The 16,353-nt window shown below is 42.6% G+C and overlaps 1 protein-coding gene across 2 annotated transcripts in view; it reads right to left on the reverse strand.

Annotated features, from left to right (window-relative positions):
* The window catches only part of LOC147259123 (cyclin-dependent kinase 17-like), a 31,633-nt gene that overhangs the window by 12,834 nt on the left and 2,446 nt on the right, over positions 1 to 16,353 (reverse strand). For both annotated transcript variants that reach the window (XM_086209373.1, XM_086209372.1), the window contains exons 2-4: positions 6,227 to 6,375; positions 1,235 to 1,399; positions 336 to 469 (exon numbers count right to left, since the gene is read on the reverse strand). In XM_086209373.1, the coding sequence (XP_086065499.1) occupies positions 336 to 469; positions 1,235 to 1,399; positions 6,227 to 6,353 (426 nt within the window). In that variant the 5' untranslated portion in view covers positions 6,354 to 6,375. The remainder of the gene's footprint in view (positions 1 to 335; positions 470 to 1,234; positions 1,400 to 6,226; positions 6,376 to 16,353) is intronic.

The raw sequence follows: 16,353 nt of genomic DNA on the forward strand, positions 1-16,353 counted from the left end.
GCTGAGATTATGTGGGCAGCTGAGGAGGTTGTGCATTTGTGACATACGACAAGAATGCGCCCACGCTGAGATACAGCACGGAGCTGTAAAACACACGTCAGTGAATACACCACCAGAAATGATTGTGAAACACAGTTGTTGAATGAAAGCATACCTTCAACGTCACAGGAGTCTGACAAGCTAGACCAGGTACAGCACATGTGTCATGATTCATAAGAGTAATCTTTGCTGATTAATACCAGTGACTCACATCTCAAATCGCCTCATACATCTAAAAAAACACAAAGGCAAATAAGGACAATGAAAGTCTAAAAACACGGCTGGAGGGAGCTCACCTCTGCAGATATACGTCTGGTCCCTCTGTTCCTCAGACAGACACCTGTGGGTGACTGCACTTCATCAGAGGAGGTCCCGGAGGCCTGGTCACTCTCCCCGTCCGACCCCATCTTCAGGTTCTCATGGACGATATCTGGAGAGGAGAGAGTAAAGGAGGCATGGAGAGAAAAGAAGGACGAGGGGTTGAGTTTGACAGATGGAGCTCAGTCTGTGGAAACAGGACAGTGCAGCTGATGACTGAACGGAAAGACAAACACTCTTAGACACTTTTACGAGTCCCTTGGTTCTTATCCAGCTTGGATGTGTGAGGTACAGATGAGATATATTGGAATTAATTCATTTTACTGCTGTGAGGCCTTAAAAAGCAAGTCCATGCATCATGGTCTAAATTTCCCAAAGTCAGGATTCAACATATAAAACATGTTTCACCCAGGCTGTATGCTGAGGATCGAAACATCTGGAATGGAAATCCAGGCGGCTGGTTGGCTGGAACTGTCCACAGTTATTATTTTTAGTCTCATTTTTAACAAATGGTTGATTGTACAGCTGAATGTAACACTGGAATGATTTAACTCCAATATGTGTGTGTGTGTGTGTGTGTGTGTGTGTGTGTGTGTGTGTGTGTGTCTGTGTGTGTGTGTCTGTGTGTGTGTCTGTGTGCGCGCCCATGCAAACACATGCCTCTAGCAGTTTTTCCCCCCTCACATAATGCATCACTCTCTGTGTGCTCAACAGATTCAATGTGTAAGACTTCACATGTAGCTTAATAGATATTTTACACTGGGATACAATTTTAAATCTAGCTATAGCTTTCCACTTCTGTACTGACCCTCTTTTCAAATCTAGAAACAAACTTCAAATGCAGCCAACGTGCAGATGTGGCGAGAGCGTTTCTCACCAAGGCGGCTGCCGTTGCGAGGCATGACCATGAGAGAGCCAAGGCCGCCACCGATGACACTCTGAGGCCGTCGCAGCGGTGGCTTTTTAAAGGAGCCTGTGTACTGATGTAGGAAGGAGTGGACACTGTGGGCTGATGGAGGACGACCGTTCCTCACTATCGGCTCTGAGGAAGCAAAACACAAATGTTCTTTTTAAAAAAAAACAAAAACAAAAAAAAAAACGAATGAAAGCTCTTTAGGAGTACGTGGCTGGCTAAGGAGGGGTCAGAAACAAACAAACATGGTACAGTTACTCACATGTTTAAATGTGTTAAAGAATTCCCTGTTGAGATAGCTGTCTGAATTAGGACTATTTAGGATTTATGCCAGATGAGTACCTTGGACCTTCTTTTTTAAACCTTTGTCTTCCCTAATAAAGGAGCAGCTTCGTCCCATTTGTCTGAATCTCTGAGCTTCAATTCTCAGTTTATGGACGACTCACAGATTTGCTTGTTTTGTGAGTAACATTTGTAAGAGAAAAAATTTTAAAAAGGAAACATTATTGATAAAAATTCTGAGCATTCACATATTTTCAGAGCCGAAATTACATATGTTTGTGTTGGGCTTATAAGATCCGATTAGTGAAAGGAAGCTCTTACTCTAGTTTACATTTTTCATGATGCATAGACAAAGCATACATGAGAACAACATCCGATTACACCGAATAAACACTGTTGTTACGTAACAGCTCTGATCTCTTAATCTCTCAAGCAAGGTGATATACGTTAACTGCTGTTACTTAGAAACGTAGTCAGTTGCATCCAGGGGACCACTCCTGTGATGACAATGTGAAGAGATTTGAGTGAGGTTTTTTTTTTTTTTAATCCAAGCTTTAAAAGAGGCAGAGCAGAGTGACGCTGAGGAATAGAAGAAAACAACTGAGAACAAAAAGCAGAGGACAGCGAACATCCAGGAGAGAAAAAAAGAACTATAGGTAGCCGATTTCTTTGTAGTAGTAGAAGTAGTAGTAGTAGTAGTAGAACACTGTCCTTTAATCCAGGATGGACATGACGGAAAGTAAATATCAAAGCGCTATAAACCTTTTTATTGTATTACCACTGTGACAATGGTTGTGGTGGCAGTGGCCTGTTCCCTCCACCAACATGGCCTTCCTGAAAGGCCAATATCAAATATAGACTCTCATATGCAACGCCGACAAGACAAGCATTTTTTCAAAAGCAGAAGTGGGGTTAAATGTTTGTTAAACAGTAGCAACTTCTATTCTATCGACAGTGACAGTGGAGAGGAGCTGGAGACCCGGGGAGGCCTGGGGAGTTCTTGTCATTTATAAGTACTGCAGAGGTCATCGTCTCTAGTATTCTGCATCATGCAGAACAAAGGAAGAGCTTCTTTGACAAGTCATTTTGTGACATTAACCCAATTTTTATCTGCCATATTCATTAAATGTAAAAATATTTCTAATTCTAAAATATTTCACACAACACAGAGTTCATATGAAAATATCAATCTTTTGTAAATCAGTGTTCCATATTTGTGTGCACAGCCACATCACTCCATGGAGCTCCCCCTCCCCGAGGCTGCTCCCCTCCCCACTGTCAGCCACATCAGCCCACAAAGGACTGTGGTACTGTTTCTTTGTTTCAGAGGTGTAGAAATCTCTCCATTCTAAGATGCACCGAATGTAAACGATTCTGGACCGACTCACAAATGTTAAAAAGTCTATTCTCTAAAATGATACATAACAACATGATGTTGATGAAACAATAAACAGAACAGTCTACAGCACACACACATGCTTGACATTTAAATATGTTGGATGGTTAATTTTTCATGATTTGATCTGGCAGCAGAGAGACACTTTGTGTGGGATGTCAGTTCAGCACAGGAAAAATGAAGAGGCATCAGAGACAGTGGTACAGACAGACAGGCATTTTAACTACATGTGCTTTGTTTTGGCCCATGAGGGGAAAAGTCTGGGCAGGAGAGTGGGGTCTGAACAAATAATCATCTGGAGGTTTTGATATTTGTCTTTGAGAGACTGTATTTTGTACTGTTTCAGCCGCTGAAGTCTTTATTCGGGGCTGGTGTCATCTCTGGTAAGCTGGAAAACAGATACATGTGCTTTCCTTCACGGAGAGGTCGCAGCAACCTTGCTTCACCTGATTAGACCAACGCAGCGTGGGCTGGCCTGTCATTAGTCATCACTCTTGAAACTGGAACAACAAGCCAACTGTTCGGTCAAATGTGTCTTAAACATGACAGAATCAGAGGCAGGAAATTAGCCGTGCACTTGAGCTGTTGGCTTCTTTTTAAATCGAAATGCCCGATGAAATACAGGTAAGATTTGTGAGCTTCGAGTTGCATCAGGTCACAGCATCATTTTCATGTCTCGCTTGTTTGTCTGGCTTCCAGGACCAGAGTCATTCAATTTTTTAGAGCATTTTTCAGATTTAAATCTGAGTTAAAGCAGACAAAATTAATCCCAGAAGATTTGCGCTGCCTTTTCTTGGCTGATTCAGAGTACTGTGGGTGTAAACAGTTTTGTTTAGCTGTAAGAACAGATTGCATTACATAAGTTTCGCCACCACCAGCTATATAAACTTGGGAACATTTATGTCCTATACCACAAGCTGTTTCACAAATGTGTGTTTTTGGCTGCATTTTCATTACACACACCAACGTTTCAACATCTCCTCAGTTGTGTTAATTTCCTAGATTTCATATGGAAATACCAGAAACACCCCCCCCCATATGTAATATCCAGGTCCTGATGCCACCGCTCTCTTATCTCTCGGCAGCTGCTGCCACTGGCCTGAGTTATGAGTGTTACATAATCGGATCAGGACCAGAACGCTTTCCCCAATCACAGAGTTCAGATCACATCTCATCTGGCCACTCCATTCTGTCTCCTCTCTACCCTACTTACTGTTACACAGGCTGCTAAAATCCCCTCACGCAAGCGCTCTCTCACACACAAACACACACACACACAATCCTGTGTCCCCACTCACCAAGCACAGAACACTCTGGCCAAACCTGATGTTAATCACTATACAAAAACCTCTTTACAAAGTCCAGTTAGTTCTCAGAGGAAGAAAGGGGGGGGGGGGCAGACTTGGACGATCTGATTGATGGAAGAGGGGGAGAAACTTCTCATTTGGACAAAAGACAAGAGGGCAAAACTAAGGACAGCCCTGAAAGAAGCTGGGGCATGAAACCTCTGGGTGGGCTACAGAGAGGAAGATGAGCTGAAAGATGCAAAAACAAGAAAAAGGGGGAAGAATGCCTGGCTCGTTTCATCAAGTCATCCAAGTCACCGTGGCAATGTCATGGAAACTCTCGAATTCTTCCAGACCCAGAGCACCATGGCAACCATGTGTGGCAGCAGACCCCCTCCCTCGCTCCCTGCAGAGTTCGTGAATATCAGTAGAGATACGCTGCAGTGCCATCCTGCTCTTATTTTGACGCCTTGGAGGCCGCAGCCTTCAGGTGGATCAAACTGAATGATGTAACCGACTGCATCTGACAGTATGGAACACTGCGTTTTTGAGGTACAATAAATAGTCCTGTCAGAGAGTCAATACAGAGTGGTGAAGGTGAAGGGTACGAAGGAAGATTAAAGTCCCCCTTATCTTCTGCGTGGTCGATGTTGGGGGTCAGTAAGAGTTCCCTCCATCAAATAGGTGGAGTGCAATTCTATAACCATCTCAAAGATCTGAGACGCCCATCCGCTACAGCTGAGGTTTGGCTTCTCTCTCAAGGTCCATTTCCCTCTTGACTCAACTGCTTCTTTCATGTTTCACAGTGTATGACAAGCAACACTCCAGAAATGGGATGTTTTCAAATGGTAGCGCTTGCTCATGAAACACCTCAACTACAAACCACACACTGACCCTTAAGTGTTCCAATGGTGTATATTTGATCATCTCTGGATGAGTAATCAGTATAAAAAGATGAGCAGTTAATATCTAACACAATTTTTGGATTTAAGTCAGGACTCAATCAGAGAGTTCAAATAAACTCTCCATGACCCTCCCGTAACAAGCGTCCAATCGTCAAGCTCAAACTCTGCTGGTGCAGCGTCAAAACCTAGCCAAAGCTAAAGATTACAGTACGCTTTGTAGAAACCCGATAAACCATTCATCACTTTATCGTTTTCAAATTCTGGGTCAGCGTTAGATAAAATTTGGATTTGGCATTGGATAAAAGTGCTATACAAATGCAAGCCATTAAAAATTCATCCCCTAATTCCAATTTCACACACGCAAACACAGACACACAGACACAGACACACACACACACACACACACACACACACACACACTTTATCATGTAAATAAGCTGGCAGTTTAAATTGCTGATGTTTGACTAAAACCCCGAGGAACTCATCTGTGTATCTCACAGCAGGTATGTCAAGTACCATATTGGGTCTTTTTGCCCAGAGGTTTTACAACCGATTTTGGCCAGTGGCCGATTTTCACCAATGATAATGTTATAGAAACATTTGTATGATATTCACGTTCTGTCCATACTGAAAAACCCACAGAAAGTTCGTGAATTTTAAAAAGGAGCTTTCCAAAACATCTGGAAAACCCCATGAATTCTGTATTCATTGTTTCCTCATCACTGATGATGGGCAAAGCAGAAGAGACTGAAACAAAACCGGACCAATAACTATTTCAAAAATGACCAACACACGCAGGTATCATCGTGCATTCCTCATGATCATTCATTTGCCATTTAACATGCGAAACTGATGCAGCCTATCAAAACGCACTCCTTTCCCATTCGTGTTGTTATTTCTTGACTCGCCCTTTGCTCTCCATCAGTGCCAATGATGGCCTCCAGGCTCAAATACAACCATGATAGAACATTCATATAACAAGGACCTACAGAGGACTGTGAGATATCTATAAAATCCTCGATCAAAACACTTCCTGTCCATCCTAATATGCTACACACGACATCTAAACGCAGCTGATATGACTCACCGCTGTCCTTCAGACCATTCTCTTCAATGGTCATCTGCTCAGCCAGTTCAGAGAGCGACTCGTCAATGGTGTGGCTGCCTCTTAGTGTCTGAGAGAGACGTCGCTTGAACCGCTTCATCTTCTCCATGGAGCTCTCGGGAAGGGGAGGCCTGGGTACGACACATATGATAACATTTAAATATCTGAGTGGTGACTGCAAGTCTCATTCAACAATGACAAGAAAATGTTTTAGTTCTCGATGAATATAAACAGAATACTACTTGTACAAACTGTGATCCATGCAGGCCTTGACATTTCCCTGACCAACAAAAATCTGTAACATAAACTGCCTTGAATTCAAAAGAACAGACCTCATCTGTCTGAGGCCATGTTTAAAAAAAAAAAAAACAAGAAGAAGGAGAAAAAAAGTAAGACAAAAACCAAAGACCTTGTTAGAGCATCAGCAGACTGGTTAACAACAGCACAGACCAATCAGCACTCAGATGTTAATTATGACTCAGCTCATTCAGGCACATTACTTTACATTCCTCCCACTGGGACAACATGAGCAGTTAGTGAGAGATTCTTATAGGCTAGTTTAGAGTACACTCCGCGGAACACTGGACTGTAAAAGCAAATCCTAAACCAGGGGGATTTGCTGTTGAATGGAGCAGGGCCGCATCGAGTCTACATCACACATTCCAGCCGCATTTACTCTGTCTATGAGAGGGACTGATTGTGAGAGCGGGAGTTGATATATGTGGGTGCAAAAAAATGTTGAGAGAAGTGGTGTGAGGAGAGAAAAAGACATTTGAAATCAGGACGGAAGATATTTGGGGACGTTAAGCAGGAGCTGATTACAGGCAGCCACATCCTGTGACCTCAACGTGGAGATCATGACTCCATCACGACTGCAGATCTGAACATGTGCTCGTCTGTCTACCATGGGGATGAGTAAAGTCTCACATATAACAAACACACAGCCCTCAAGGTTCGCTGCCAGTCTGCCATTATCAACTTGAATTCTGTCCAATTACAACTTGACTCACTCAGTTAGAGTAAAATCTTTGAGAAAGTACTCTTTGCCTCTGGGTTACCTTGGCTGCAGTCTAAACATCCATGACTTGAACCATCATTCAAAGAACCTCTGATGTTAATACTATGAGTCAATTTTTTTTTTTTTTTTTGTACTGCGTCATTTTACACAGAACAGAGGATGACGGCGTGGCAGCTCGTGTGGAGTCTTGCCAGAAAACAGGACTGCAACTTTCCACGACAGTTGGTTTGGATGGACAAACGTCACTGTCTCAATAAAGAACTGGAGAAGAAGCAATTTACTCAAGGATGTTTATTTAAGCATTAAAGAAAAGGAAAAAGAAAAAAGTAGGCTTGAGGGCTTAAAAATGCAAAACGAGCATAATTTATTAATGATGTCAAACTGTGTGTTTTTAATGAATATTTCTGACAATGTATCAGTTGTTTCTGTTCTATCTCAGAATGAACTCCCTCACAAATGAAAGTAGGGACAGTCACCTGCCCAAACTTGTCAGGGTGATGGCAGTCATAACGGCCTGGTCCAAGAATGTGACAACACACAACGTGGACTGGCGGTAGCGAAAATGCAGTAACGGTACTGAGAATGAGGTCGTATAGCTGCTGAATAAGTTAAGAGTTGCAGGAGTTAGAAAGTTTGCACACAGAGATACAGAGGCAGGAAGCTTGTTCAGTCCTCACAGTGAAGAGCAGCCAGCATGTGAAAAGCAAACTAGGACAGGCCAGAGATACAGACAGATAGACGGAACATAAACATGCTAATCTCCATACAGTACAAACCGTCTGATATACTGTAATACAGCACGCTATGCACCAACTGTTCAGCCGCAGACCGAAGAGCTCTCCAGAGAGTCATAAAACCAGTTGCCCTTGCTGGAACACACCTTCAGGTCACGCTGCCTCTGCAGAGCCAGCAGCATTCTGAAGGCTTCCCCGCCGTCATCATCATCATCATCACCATCATCATCTCTGCTGCCACCTGGAAGGCGCCACAGGGCCTTAAAGACCCTCACTTCCAACTCAAACACAACATTTACTGCGAGACGTCACTGAGCTTAACAAAACACACAACGCAGCACAGCTCAGATGAGTGGCACGTGCGTCGGGCTGAAGAATGTGTAGATATCTGCATACAATGAGCTGTAAGTACCTGAGGAGCATTTAGTAGAGGGGGGCCAAAACACTTTCCTCAGAAGAGCCAAAACTGCAACTTAATGGTGGGCCACAGAGCAAAATGGTTTTAAGATCCCAGGTCCACTTCCTTGAATATTATTTCATCTTTGACAGAGTACAATAAAAACTTCACATTACATGTTTCAATTATAAAATTATATTTGTAAGGTGTGTTGGTACATGTCAAGTGTTAAGTTCGTCACTTGATCAAATCATGAAAAAAAAAGATCAAAAATGAGAGATTTTACAAATTGCATTGCATTTCTAAGCTTGTCACTTATTCTTTTATATCTGTGAGACAGAGCTGAAAAACAAATGATGGGCAAATTTTGGCAGTACTGAATTTGTATTTGCTACACCCCAAAACATTTTTACTAGGTTTTTGTAATTATTGTTATTTACAAAAATGGGCAGATGGTGGTATAAAAGCATGTGCGCCTCTGTATAATTTTAGGAGCTGCACAGCAAACAATGTGCAATGACAATAAAGGTATTCTACTCCAAGCTGGACTGCGTGATAAGCAGTTAAACTACAAACGAAAACACATGTACAAACAGCATAAAACTGCATCTGGTATATGTCCTGCTGGTTGAGAGATATTCCTAATTTGATTTTGGTGTCCCTTCAGTTTGTTTCTTACTGCCTTTATATTGCCATATATTAAATAAGAGCTAAATTGAATTTAATCCTCCAGCAGGCTCATAATTACAACTGAAGCATTACATCTAATACTGGTGAGTCCTGCTCTTATGTGGTGTAATACTTCACGTCAGACAAGCAGTATTATATTTTCATTTCTAGGACAAGGGTTGAAACTTATTTTTCTGTCTTGATTTATCAAGATGCATTCTTACATAATTACCCTGTCTTGTGCAGCTTTCATCATACACTCAAACAAAGTGCCCTCCTGTTCCTTTTAGTCTAGCAACAATCAATCTAATTATTCCAGGAGCAAGATGAAGCAGAACATCAACTCAACTGTCATAACAGCTGCACGTCAGTCAGTTACGCCTCATGACACATCAGCTCCACGCGGGCAGGCAGTCTGTCATCTCCTCAACAGCTCGCTGCGTTTACTGCAACATGTGCACAAAATAATATGCCACACTCATATAACGCAGATGAAAAAAAGCCTGTGTTTAGAGCTGTGCACTGAGGGAAATGACGTCAGACCGCTGGTTAGTTAATGGTCTCTGCATCGGAGTTATGCGAGTGCAGCTACTGTTTTCAGCTTTTGGCTTTTTTACAGAGAAAAGGCGCCCACATATGTGTTTGCAAACTCTTAAAACTTCTGATTATGAGATGACCAGCTGTACCTCCTGAGCTGTCAGCATGTTATCGCCTTAGTCTCTACACAAATTAATGATTAAATGAAAAAGAGAGGGAGATTAATTATAATGAGCACAATGTTTAGCTGCAGCCTTAATTCTGATATTCTAATTCTGTACAACCCAAACACCAACTGTGTTTACAGTCGATGGGATAAACTCATATCAGGATTATCTGGTGGCAAAATCTAATGAACTGACCATTTTGGCACTAGATTTCTCTTTGGGCTCAATTAAGAATCCTTTGTTAATTAATTCATGTACATTTTTCGGGTATGAAGAGCACATTGTAATTTTGTAAATAACATGAACTTACTATCCAACGAACTCTGCATACAAACCACTTTCTGAGAGGAAAGTTTATGGCAGTAGCAGAGGAAATGGGGGGCTGCCGAAGCTCCTGCTCTGGGATCGAGTTTGGAGCTTTGGACATGATCCCTGGTCCTTCCCTTATCCCTCCTTGCCTAAGTAGGCCGGTCTGAGATCTGAGCTCCACATCCACTGGGAGGTGGCCAAAGATGGGGACAGGGGAACTGTGGGGTGGAGGGGTCCAAGCAAAGCACTGATTTAGGATTTGTTGCCAAGGCAACCCTGTTTTTTTTCCATGTTGTAAATGCAGAGCACGACAGGAGACTGCGTGCATACTGATTTTCCGTCTTCCTCTATCTCACACCCTATAGCACCCCCCCTCATCTGCATTTTTATATCCTAAATTAACTATCACTTCTCCCCACAATGCTCACCACATAGACCGACGTCTTGAGCTGTATGCTAAAGTGCTTTTTCCTGGCAAGTACAGTATGTATGGATGCTGGGATGGATGTAGTACAGGAGAAGAGGAGTGGGGGCTGGGGGGGTTGAAGCATAATGGATACTGCGCTGGTGACAATGACCGTGCGCTTATAGATTGTCTTTTTCTTGCCGTAGCGGGAAGCATAAGGCCAGAGTTCCTGCTGTGAAGAACCACCAACACCCCGCAGCAGCCTTGAAATGCCAAACAAACTCCATGAGCCAACACTGCTGCATATGCAACTGTCCCACTTCTGCTTGATAAACCAATATCAACACAACCGCCATCCCTGCCACGGGGCTGCTGCTGTCTGGGCCATCTACAGGAACAGGAAATGCAAGATCATATGTTCATTGTGACCCCTGGGGAGGTTCAGTAACCCCACTAACATCACTGCCTTTAGGGGGACAGAGGTCCTAAAAACTGCCCGCCTCTCGTCTGCAGCCACCTCGCTCACAGAGGAACACAGAGAATAAGCGTGACAGTTGGCATGATTCACAGATGAGCTCAGCCCTGCTTTTATAAAGAGCAGCCTTTTCTCATCCCAGCCAGGACAATGAGGACACGAGTGAAGGAGCTGGCTCCATTATAGAGACCTTATATAAAGCCTGCATTGTGCAAAGTAAAAAGTGGGCTTTTCTAGAGACACAGGAGGTAGCAGGGAGGTGCTGTGCTGCTCCAGGTGAGCTTTCACACACACTGTTAGCTCTGCTGAACTTTGGAGCTGCAGCTTCACTGCGGCCAGACACACATGCACACACACACACACTCTCACCACATATACCACTCTTTTCTCTCCTCTTTTCCATCCTCCCTCTTCTTTTCTCACTCTGCTTTTTGCATGTCACCTGTGTCTGCAGGGCTCAGTGAGGCTGCCAGACAGGTCAGTGGTGATGTGCTTGTGTGTGGGGAAATTTGGCAAAGGCAGATACCTCAGCCAGATCCTACAGCCAAAGGAATTCAGGCCAGACCTGTGACGCACAGCCACAAATCTCTCAGGCAATAAGATTCAAGACCGGCTGATTAACACCGCTGCTATGGATACAGCAGCTTGAGTGACAGGCCTGTTTCTGAGCTCACGTTGTGACCTGACACTACCGGCGGTCAGATGGTGGACTAACACCTCCAGGTTGGTAGGTGCAGTTTTACTGTGCTGGGCAGTTATACAGAACTGTAGACTGCAGGATATATGGGTGTTTCTGTAGATGCAAAAACAACATGGAAGCACATAACAAGCTGAGCTACCTGAACACCAAACCTCCCTGGTTCACGAACAGCCAATCACACCGCGCACTATCACATATTAAACAGTACTGCGTAGTTACATGTCGAAAAAGTACTAAAAGTCACAACAGCACTCTAACTTGGGCCATAGCTGGATTTTTACTTTAGAAGAAACTATGAGCTTCCCCACCACGTTTGGTTATCTATTCCTTCAAACTTATTCCTACTCATGCTTATAGGTTGTTATTCATTCTCAATTTGTTATTGTTTTCTTCAGCTGAATAATACCCCTAAGGTAAAAACTAAAGTTCTACTACAATTACTACTACTACTACTCACTAAACTTGTCGTAGGTAAATAATGTAATATTTGCCAGAATATCAGTATTATATCAAAACCAGCATTAGGCCAAAAAATCCAGCATCGCCCTGTTACCACTGACATCTCTGTTTGATCTGCTCCGGGGTTGTGAAGTACAAATACTCAGATCTATCTTGAGAGATCAGAGAGACGGATAAAACGTCTTTGATGAGTTTGGTACAATTTCCATCATAAACACGTCATGAATAACTTCAGAGTGACAAAAGCATGTAACATAATACAGTTGATGAAAGGTGTGAATTTGAACAGATAAAACTGGTGGAACCAGTGCAAGATCAACAGATAAGACCTCGTTTTGCAGGTAATTATCATATTGATTTTTTTTTTAAATAGCAGAATAATTGAAGGGACGATTGGGATCAAATATATGCAATTGAAAGGGCAACTCCTATAAGTTTGACATTGCCTTTCTCTCTACAAGTACACAAAAACTCTGAAAGAGATTCTGATCTATTCTGCAATGAATGCATCAGATTCACTGTCTTCTGTTTGGCCGGTCACGGAGGTAACTGCTCGGGCGTGGGCTCAACTCATCTGATCTGAGTCCAGTCAAATCACTTGGCTATTGCTTGTGAGCAGAGCATTAGCATCAGAGAGGGGCGACCATTAGCGGCCCCCTCCCCGGCTGTCCCTGCTCTTCCTCTCACCAGCAAACTCAGCAGGTCCTGATAGGCTTTCATGACTGTTAAAAGGGAGCAGCGATCCATGTTGCTATCTAACCGAGGGTGAGGGTTATCAGAATATCAGTTTCCATATCAACCTGCAAACAAAAACAGCTCTCAGTAGCCTTTGTAGTCATTGTGACAACCCTGCGGTGGGTTCATGTCTATAACTACCTTTCATTTGTTAGGACTATTACCCTTACCTCTGCCAAGGAGGTTGTGTTTGTGGTGCCAATTGTTTGTCTGACTTTCAGTATTGACTGCAGGCCTGATTCTCCTGAGACTTTGTGGAGCACAGCCTCAGGAAGTACAAATGTTGGTGTGGCAATGAATCACAGGATGGATACATTCATAACATATACTCAACGTTTTATTCAAACATGAACATGTCTATCAAACAAAGGGTACAAATTATTAAACCATGGAGACGTTTTCAATCATTTCACAGGAAAAGCTACATGGACCTTGGCAGAGGTCTGTGCTCTCACAGTGCACTTCTGGTTTCAAAATGAATCCTTTTCAGGGCTGTAACTAAGTATTTTCAATCATCTGCATTGTATTATTAATATATTACTTATTATGAGTCCAAGGTTACTTTGAAATACCTCATTTTATCCAACCAAATGACCCCATGACTTCTCTCTCTCTGAGAAAGAAGCAAATCATCTTATCTAATCAGAAAATATTGGGTTGGGAAAAAAAAACAAAAGATCAGAAATTCAGATCAGGGCAACTTAAGTGAAGAATCTGTCTTCACATTACTTGTTATGAGCGACTAAAAGTCCAAAACTCCCAGACGATCAATTTAGAATGTCAACATAGTCTCAAATTTCAAAAGATGGGATAAGCAAGCACTTGCAAACCATGAATCGATTATTGACATTTTCTCTCAGCTCTAGTCTGCATTTCATTTTATACAACAATTGCTGCTGGAGTTTCAACCTCTTCAGATAAAACGTGTTTCCATCACGCGGCGGCACCCCTTGTTCTTTCCCACGAGTGAGCGGAGAGAAAGTCACTGGGCTTTAAATGAAATGGAAAATTGATCAGGTTACAAAGAAAGAACTCGATGTTCATTTTCTCAATCCCTGATTAGAAAAGCCTACCCAGTCCGGAGAGGGGATCAAAATTCGGCTACTTAAAAAAAAACAAAAAACAACACTCCGATTTAACGTGGTTCTTAATTAATCCAGAGAAAACTTAATTAGGAACACCTCAACTCAACTCATCTCAAATATGCAAAGCTATGCTGGCTGTATTAAAAATGGGGTTGATGAAGATATGTGTGCCTGTCTGCTTCCAAATAAAGACCAGACAAATGTTCAGACAGCTCCTGCACATCCTGCCAAGAGTGACAGGAAAAAAGGCAATATTTGTCCCTCACCTGTTTGCGACAATAATACTGCAGATGACGAGCCAGAGATGTGCTTATTACTGAGTAACTCAATCAAACAGGTTCTCAGCCAGCTGACTCAGGGGCAGGAGGGCGGTCTTCATACCACCAAGACACTTTCAGGTTCAGACGGAGAATCAGGGAGTGGAAGCAGCAACATTTGTCTATCGGGGCAACTGCATGTGCGCGGCCTGAGCTGCATGCCGGTGCCAGAGTTCTTGTGTTAATGCAGCAGAGAAGAGAGGCAACATTTGTATTCATGGCTATCTATAGACTGGAGTTGTGCCTGTGACATAGCAGCTGCTCCCCGGAGAGCGGTGACACATTAACCTTCAGCCAGCTGTCTTGGCCGGCCAACTTAACATGAGCTCACAAACAGTCAGGGAAAAACACACTTGTATTTGTAAAATAGGTGTGAAAGAGAATTTAGCGGTACCAACCCATGTGAAGAAGCTAGTGAATCCCACATCACACTCCGTATCTCACTGCGAAGTTGAGGTATTCACCTTTAACGCGAAAAATGAAGAAAAGCTAACCTCTTAAGCATGAGCTGAGGGGGACACTCTCAGTTTACCAGTTAATTTACATTCCAACACTCACCAGTGGTCACACATTTGGTTAGGGACTGAAAGGATAAGATCACTGTGAGCAAAGTTCCTTCCCTAGGGTAGCTGGTCTGGATGGCTGCTCCCTCATACTGTTAACACACGGAATGCACCAGCATGCGGTTTATGTTTAGGGTTAGGAGGTTATGGTTTGGGTTGCTAGGTGAGGAGCTCCAGAAAGAGACGGCTAACTCAGTGCTTAAAAGTGAAACCATGCGGCGCGGTTATTTTTGATGAACAAAGCGTTGTTATGAGACAAAATGCATGGGTGTGAGGATGCACAGGGTAAAAATAATCCTTATGATCTAATTAAAACAACATATAAAAAACTTTAAGATAATTCTGTGCTGGAAATTAGAAGAGGGAAAACTGGCACAAAAAAAACCCAAACATGTATTCTGGTGTGCAATCATTGATGGATCGATTAATCAGCCTAATGGCATTTTTTTTCTGCATAGCCGGCTGATGACTTTTCTTGCAAAAAATCTCTCCAGATGTTGCTTAGCTTTTTATTTATTCATGCAAGTTTTGTTCTCTCCCCGAAACAACGAGAGAAACAAGATGTTGCGCTAAAACTTTACTTTTTATTCATTGTTTTAAAAATTCTTTTGTTAAATATTCCCTACACACATTTATGTATTTATGAAGTTGACACTTTAAAAAAAAAAATTTGTGTATTGAATGTTCATATAATTTCGGCAATGTCCTGTAAATTATACAAAGCAAAAATACAGGATACCTGAATTATACATCATCCAATGACCTTCCTGTTCTCATAACATCGGTATCAGCCATTGAGAAACGTGTATCGGTCAGGAATCAATACACACCCATACACCTCATATTTATTTATATTTATTTACCTCATATTTATCTTCACATACTATTTATGTTAAATTCTCCTTGTTCTTGCTGCTGTAATGATGTAAATTTCCCCACTGTGGGACGATTAAAGGTTGATCTTATCTTATCTTATCTTACACACACTGGACCATCACCTGATCTGCACTGGTACTTGGAGGATCAGCACTGGGTGGCTACAGCTGTTTCACAGCAGGTCATGTTACTCTGCCGCCGCCATCCCTAAGGCCTTCACCAAGGGAACGACCCCACGGCAAATCAACACACGCAGGCTCCACCTACACCTCCCTAACCTCCTGCAGGTAACGGGATGATCAGCTGAGCAAACCTAACGCACCCCCCGTAGCGCTTGAATACACTCAGCTCTTCCACAAGTTGCTCCTGATTGCCAACAACAGGACTTGGATTCGGCCATCAAGAGGAAAAGAATAAATGTCAACAGTGACATGTCGGGCAGGGTTTCAATCCTAATGTCTCCATTGTTTCCAAAACACACACACCATCATAACTGTCAGAGGCTAGAATTTAATGCTGCTTTTATTTAAATATTCCCTCACTCACTTATTTGAATAAAATTTTTTTTGCCTTTTTGTGCAAAACAATGCAGAAAGTTGAAAATGGAAAATGAAAACAATTGTGTATGTCATTTTCCCCCCCAGAAGTGCCAATAATTAGCT

Source organism: Aulostomus chinensis, chromosome 7 (assembly GCF_037954235.1).
Source record: "Aulostomus chinensis isolate RoL2024-O1b breed Wild chromosome 7, RoL_Achi_v1.0, whole genome shotgun sequence".
Lineage (NCBI taxonomy): Eukaryota > Metazoa > Chordata > Actinopteri > Syngnathiformes > Aulostomidae > Aulostomus > Aulostomus chinensis.